The sequence below is a fragment of the Lepisma saccharinum genome, chromosome 1 (genome assembly GCF_977018435.1).
Source record: "Lepisma saccharinum chromosome 1, izLepSacc3.1, whole genome shotgun sequence".
NCBI classification, from domain to species: Eukaryota; Metazoa; Arthropoda; class Insecta; order Zygentoma; family Lepismatidae; genus Lepisma; species Lepisma saccharinum.
In genome coordinates, this window is record NC_139229.1 from 169,248,644 (window position 1) to 169,256,335 (window position 7,692).

Consider the following 7,692-nt stretch of genomic DNA (forward strand, 5'->3'; position numbering starts at 1 on the left):
TACGTATATGCTTCTGACTGATCATGGTGTGTATCAAATGCTACTTATTCTACAATAATCAATATCATCATATATGTCGTGCTATTTCTTACGCTTAATTTTAAAGTCCTCGTTTGTGTTTTGTCATTCCAGGTCCGAGGTCGAGACGGATGAAGCGAAAAGAGAAAAAACCGGAAGAGAAGCGGCCTCGAACGGCGTTCACGAGCGAGCAACTGGCTCGGTTGAAGCAGGAATTCCAGGAGAATAGGTACCTCACGGAAAAGCGTCGACAAGCCCTTGCACGAGATCTCAAACTCAACGAATCGCAGATCAAGATCTGGTTCCAGAACAAGCGTGCCAAAATCAAGAAGGCCAGCGGACAAAAGAACCCACTCGCACTGCAGCTAATGGCCCAGGGTTTGTATAATCACAGCACAATTCCTGTCCGGGACGACGAGGAAGAAAGCACAGACAAAGAACTCAAATCCACGGACAAATGAGGTGTTTGTGTGTAGTGCATTTAGCTGGAAGTCATTCCCTTAGTTGTTCATTTCGATTCCACGGTCGGCAGGTTTCAGAGGAAGCTGGTTGGAGCAAGGTATTATTCCAAGTGACTTTATACTACTTGTTTTCTGCAGCCTTTCGCCTAGGATAATGTGTGAATGTGCGTGTGTGGAACGTTATACTATCTGGTCCTTTCAATTCACCGTAGGTGTAGGCTTAGGATATATCCATATCTCGAAGAAAAGAAAGTTCCAATGTCCATACACTTTTTCATATCCTGAAATTCAACCGACCTAGACCTACAAATCATTTGGACCTTTCTAGTCTGCGTCTCTCCGCCACCATATTTGTAACTCTGACCTGGAAGCAGTGGCGCTATAGTATTGGTGGTCATAATATGATAGCGAGCTTCTAATTTATTTGCATCCAAAGTCTACTTCTTGTACAATAAATTTCTTGTTCCTTCTATTATTTCACACTACACATCACTGATCAACTCTAGCTATTTGCTAAACGAGATACACAGCTACTTTAAACGTACCTTTGTTAGTTTTATACAAGATGTATTTGAAGAAATGGCAAGAACCAAACTGTTTGAAGGTCTAGGAGTAAAAATGGTTGCATAACTAAAGAAACAGATACGAAATAAATAACATAGAAAATAAAATCAAAGTTCCAGGTTGTTAACATTGCTTTCTAAAGTTGCGAAATTTGGTAATTAGTGGCAACTAAGCAATTAAGAAATATGATATAAATCTGAGTATAGGTTTGTTGTCCTTTCGCAAAAAAATATTCTGTATTGCTTTAAAGATATATTACTTTAATTCTCCACATGAATATGAAAGGTATGATGTGAATACCGACGACAAAACAATAGAATGTATCTTTTGCACACCTTCCCAAAACAAGACACCAGGGTGACTTAAAATTGTGTTGATCTCATAAAAAAATAATTTTTACAGATTATACATGACTCCAGTATTAATCTATATTGCTTACTTACTTACGAAGCTACTTCAAATGAATTAGTAGCATTGCTGTAATTATCAAATGCACGTTCGACTTCAATTAAACCATGAATATGAACGTCAAAACAAAATTAGTTTTGTAACTATGAATGCAGACACGATATCAGTTGAAGATTTAAATATATTTTATAAATTTGAAATTTTGGGTATATGTCTTAAGATATATGCCGCTCTTGTGTTATATGCTGTGTCCGAAACAATCGCCATATCTGGTATAGTTTATGAACTAATAATTAGAATATTTATTCACATTTATATCATTGTTACAGCTAACGAAAGGATAAGAATTATGTAAAATTGTATTTACTCATAAAAATGATCAGTGTTCAACCTATTGTATTCTTGGTCATTACTGTGCAGTCTGACAGTTTGGTCATAGAGTACCTACTCTATGGCTTGGCACAGTTTAACTAAACTATGTCGTGTACACCCAACAGCAGAAGAAATAGTAAGTGAATTGTCCACCACCATTTTTATTCAGTCTGCTTTCCACAATGTTGAAATTTGGGATTGAAATAAAAACGTCAATAAGCAGAGGACAACATCTGCTTCAAATCAACAGAATTCCGTTCCTTAAAACAGGACAGGGTGTAGAATAGAAAAGAATAAGAACAGCGATGGACAATTTTCCTACTGTTATCTTTGCTGTTTGTTGACTGTACTATCTAACACATTTGCTGATGTTAGTGTTTGGCAACATGAAGGTTATAAATCAGAAATGGATCATTAAATGATCCTAGAGCTTCCAACATGTCATTATTTCCTCACAAAGTAGATGGTAAGCAATACAATAATAAACATACGAGAAAAAAATTGAATAACATGTATCAGAATAGGATAAGCTTTTATGGACAATATTACATTCTTTGGTTAACACTAGATCATGTACAGTCTGCCAGTGAAGAAATCATTGTTCACAACTTCGAAAACTAGAATTATTACTAAAGGATAAATTTCGATTCTGAAAGATAGAACTAACCGGGACATTCAAGACCAACCTAAGCATCTATTAACATACCATATTACAAAATCAATATATGACACAATTTTACTGCTGGCAACAAACCATGCGTTTGTATCGAGTTACTCTGGAAAGCTCAGAATCTGTTGCAGAATTCTACATTTTCCATCATTCCACGAAGATGGTGAAGGTAAGTCTCCACAAAACTGGATCCCGGTTGTAAATGGAAATGTAGGTTATTGCGTGAAAACCAACAGCAAAGTTTGAAATATAAAGTAAAAACAATTTATGGACGGAGACTTGCGATAAAAGAACATACATTTCTACTGCATTAAAATGTCAGCAAAGATAGACGCACACATTTACAACCCGATCGACCACTGGCGCGACATTTACCGGGAGCAAGGCGAGATCGTATTCCAAAAGCAACCAATCCCACACGTTCATCTTTCAGTCTTGGACTGCTGGAAAACTGGCACGAAGCCATAAATTGATCAGAATCTTTATGACCTCCTATCTATTAACAACGCATAAGTCAAATGCCGCAGACGCAGATAATTCAAATGGTAGGAGCAAACGAACTTAAGTTTCCGTTTATACCCTTTACTCAAAGTAATTGTTTGAAATGACAGTCCCATATGGGAACGATTAAGCTACAGTGGATCGGAAGCACTATAGACGATATAGAAGCAATATACAGAGAGTGATAATGTAATGGCTTTCTTTGATGTCTTGCATCTAGTTTAACAGGGAAAGGGACATTTCACAGCCACCTAACATTACATTATGTAGGCTACAAGAAGCGGGAATTATGTACCCCAAGGTACTAAGTTGTTTCAAATATTGTAGTTTTGGTTTTCTTAACGTTGCTTTTCTAGCTCTTAATTTTAACCGAAACGATGAGGATGAAGAACGATATGTTGAAATTGATGAAAGGATAAACAAACTTAGAAAACTATTTCAATTAGGTATTGGAGAATTGAAGCGGTCACACAAAACATTGTAACCAGTGTGCTTCGGCGATAGACATGTAAAAACGTTGTTCCTAGCCTCGAGAACGTGGTAGTAGCGTTAACTGTATATTTTATGAGCAGATGGAAGCCTTTTCTAAATCGCGAAACTCACATTTCAAGTTAAGAAAAACTGTAATATGGCAGGCTGTGAAATTTCGTGTTTGTTGATTGAAACGTTGGTCGTGTGATCTGTATTATAGCTACTTAGCCTAAAACAAATTGTTATGTTACAAAAAATAGAATAATGTAGAAAACATAGTCGCCGACTTTGAGGTTTGGGAGGTGAAGGGGTGAGGCACTTTCTTCGCTCCCAAAATGTCGGTGAGGATAACACGTATAGCCATAAATATTACCAGGGAACCAGAAAGAAAGTCGCATGCACTGCTGAATACGCAGCAAATGAACAATTATAAAGCATATTGGTAAGAGAAATGTCAAATCAATATCACAACGTAAGATAATGATGTATCATTGCTTCATCTGGCGCGGTCAAGGAAGAAAGAAGCCAATGCGAGTCAGAAATAGTCCAATTCATGAATCCAGTATTGGTTAATTCTATGTCCGATCCTATCGCCTGCACTGGTTCTTGAAAAATTGAAAAAGACGCAGTCGTTTTTGCTGGTTATTAGAATATCCCAGTCATAAATTTCCCATTTCAATAATTGAGAGCAAAGGGATTGCCACATAGCTCTGTATAATCGTGTGTAATTACTCGATCAAAGTTTGAAGACAGCCTATCACGGAAACTGCCCTCTGGGGCAATTCGGCCGAGTGACAAAGAAGGTTATAATTTAAGGTGATATTTCCTTTCACGTTTCCCAGTTATTCGCAGTCATTTCATTAGAGGCTTTTCTCCACAATTCCATTATTACGTGACAGCTGCCGTTCAGCTCTTCATCATCGTTAGAGTCTTGATACAAATCACTTCCGAAGTTCGTGCCGCAAAATTACATCTTTCTTCTCTTTCCTCATTACTCTCAGTGGGGGAGGGGGAAAAAAAGAGTGGACTGGCATCGGATTTATGCAGCCCGAATCTTCTTCAGATGGCGAATATCCATTTGTTAGCTATTTCAGGTTTTCCCTTCATTTTCTGCTCTTTATGCCACTCTAATAATAGAGATTAATAAGACCGTCAATAGTTATTAAAGCCATTCATTTCTTTTTTTTTTTACGTTTCACGGAAGTTTCCTATAGTTCACAGAGGCGAGGCTAAATTAATTAACTGATCGTAGCCTCCCGTCTGTTGAAGAGCTTATTTTATTGCTCTGGAACAGTACAATCATGGCACGCACGAGATTTCGGCCATATTTGCGTGCCGAGCCAAATTTCACTCGCTTCCTCATCTTTTTTCATTTTGGCCGCGGCCTTAAATATGATGGATTCTCTTGGCTTGCATATTCCTTCCTCCCCTCCTTTATGCAAGCCACCAATCGCGCAACCTACGCCCTCTGAAACTCCAGCGATAATAGAGCCAGCACCCTAAAAACTGTAAGTCAAGTACAGTGTTGCCAACGCTTCGCGGCGAGACTCACTAAAATTTCACAATGACGAACAAATTCAAATGCGTCACACAAGTAAATAAATACAGTTAAAAGTACAGTCGCCGGCAATAAAAATAGGACACCTAGATCTGGAAATACTAGCTTCCCTGTAGGGCGTTTAGTATGTTGCCTAACTCCACGGCGTTGGTAGAAGTTGATATTGAAAATTTGCTGTTCAAATCTACTTATAAGCGGGACGATAGTTTCAAAGGGTCGATAAATCAGTTCCCAGTAAATAATAATTATAATAATAAACCTAGATATGCAAATATTGCAGCCAGATGCCCCGTTTTTAAAATGTTATTTACAAGTATATTCAGTGTAACGGTCCTCACATAAAATATTATCACCCTTCCCCTCCCCCCCTGCTTCCACTCATTATTTCCTAGTACCATTACTGTGACTGCTCTTAGGTTTGTTCCACGAATAAAGATAGTCAGGTTAATTGCAAACTTTACTAGTATATATGACAAAAGTGACCAGAACTGTCGCCCAATGTGGCAAGTAAATAAATTTGTAACGAGCTTCTGTAAATCCTAAGAATTGGTGATTTCTTGTTTGAGCTGGCAACGATGATCTAAGATCTTCGAGAAACGAATGGCTCCATTTTATGCCCACTTCAACCAAGATGAGAAATTTTCGCGTGCAAAGGCTCTTCTCTAAGACTAATCTTGAACCCAAAAGTATACATCTTCACTTAAACAGATGTTTGATTGTTTTTTACCTGTCCATAACAGGTGCGGAAGTTCTTGGGGGAGGGAGGCAAAACACGAAGACTCACCTAAATTGATAACACGAAGCTAGCTGCGACTTAATTTGGTGCAATAAATCACTGAAATGCAATACTTTGTGGGCTTAAGGAAGATAGTCAAGAAGCATGCTTACAGACACTGAGTAGCCTGTGTGTGCACGCTGCATTAGATGAAGAAGAAACGAAACATGGTCGGGATGGCAGAACACCCAAGTAGAAGCTCTGTTGGAGCCGGGCAAAATGTCCATGGCCATAAACTTTGCTCGCACATGCACGAGGCTAATTTAACAGTATGTTAACCCACCATTTACCGATCGTTTCTAGTGACAAAAAGGGGAAAATAGGAAACGAATCTGTGGCGAGGAATTTTAATGTGTAGTTCCCAATGACCGCATGATGTTTTAACGATATGCTACATTACAATCACCTGCGCGCAGAAACTGCTTGCAAAAATTAAGTTCTCTTGTACTATTGTTCGCTATAGCCTCACATGCTCCATATACTACATAAGAAGGCAATTCTAAGCTCACACGTGTTAAAGAAAGCCACTATGCAGTTTCTGATCGTTGTGTAACGACACGATTTAAAGATTAACCTACACGAAATGAAACTATTAGTATTATGACAAAGGAATTGTATTGTATTTTTAAGAACTTTAGAAATAATTATAAAAGTGACTTACGTGCGTCCAAAAATAAACTTCGAATTTTCCATATTCAGAATATACACAAATAAAGCATACTAAATCAGAAAATCGTTGGTAGAGGGTTTATTAGCCCGTATGTCTGGTGACACTCAATGTAACTAACTACACTTGAAAGCAAAATTAGTAAATCTGATCTTGATGGGTTTTCCAAAACTTTCATACCGCAAATGATACCGAAATTGTAAACTGTGGTTTCTTCACAACAATTACACAAAGTAACAAAAGCAATAGTTTTTAGTGTTATAATTTCTGTAAGTTTTCAGTTCCTATTATGGCAAATTAGTACTAATATAATTAAAACAATGAAAAAATAACTAATCATCTTTTAGCAAAATCTTAACTTACGAGAAATTGTATTTATAATTTGTAATGTGTTTCTGAGTTTTTATTTGCATTCAGTCGTTGCTTTTCTACACTTATAGGTTAATCGTAGCGATTTAAATGGTTGTAGAACTATTGAAACAGATGAGACTTAGCATTCGAAAACAGAACCTTGTCTTTCGCAGAGTGCTATGCTATCCAATAGATCCCTGTGCCCTCACAATATTTATTGTAACATTGTCTTTGTTATCAACATCAGAATGTTATGAACAATTTTTATCTCTTTTGGCCTTGCACATTTGACATCATTCACTTCCTCTTGCCTGTCAATGTACAGTGGGATGCACGAGAATTGCTTGGCAAATTGTCGATGGCTACATTCATTAATTTTTCTATTGAATCATGTGCCCCTTTCTCTAGCCTTCTTAAACCCGAAGGTTCATGGCTGCAGCAACACAGGCCTTCCATCTGTCCCTATCTTGAGCAAGATCTATATTGAATTGTGCCTCTTTAAGGAATAAACTTTTATGTACGCTGGTGCAGACGCTGTCAGCAGCTTTTGTTTTCTTTAAATTCTTGGAGCTGTTACTGTGTAAAGTGCATAAATATGGTTATGGACAACTTGCTTGGTAATACTTATGCATCTCACTGTACGTATAATCCTTCTGTTTTGTTGGTAATATCTGTGTTTAGAAAGAAATGCATTTCATAAAAAATTAAAAACAAATGGTTGAGGAGGTTTGAAAAAAGTACTTATAGTAGACTGAAGAGAAGATTAAAACTGAAACGTACATACGAACAACATATTCTAAGCGGTAGGAACTTCAGATTATTTCATTAGTTGTTTTTTTACAACGTTATTCTTCCTAACTCATTCAACAGGAATAT

The 7,692-nt window shown here is 37.3% G+C and overlaps 1 protein-coding gene across 1 annotated transcript in view; it reads left to right on the plus strand.

Moving 5' to 3' along the window:
• LOC146003835 (homeobox protein engrailed-2b-like) overlaps nucleotides 1–7,212 on the plus strand; it is a 160,265-nt gene extending 153,053 nt beyond the window's left edge. Inside the window, exon 2 of the mRNA XM_083142273.1 lies at nucleotides 133–7,212. Within this exon, the coding sequence (XP_082998399.1) occupies nucleotides 133–479 (347 nt within the window). The 3' untranslated portion in view covers nucleotides 480–7,212. The remainder of the gene's footprint in view (nucleotides 1–132) is intronic.
• Nucleotides 7,213–7,692: the final 480 nt, after the last annotated feature.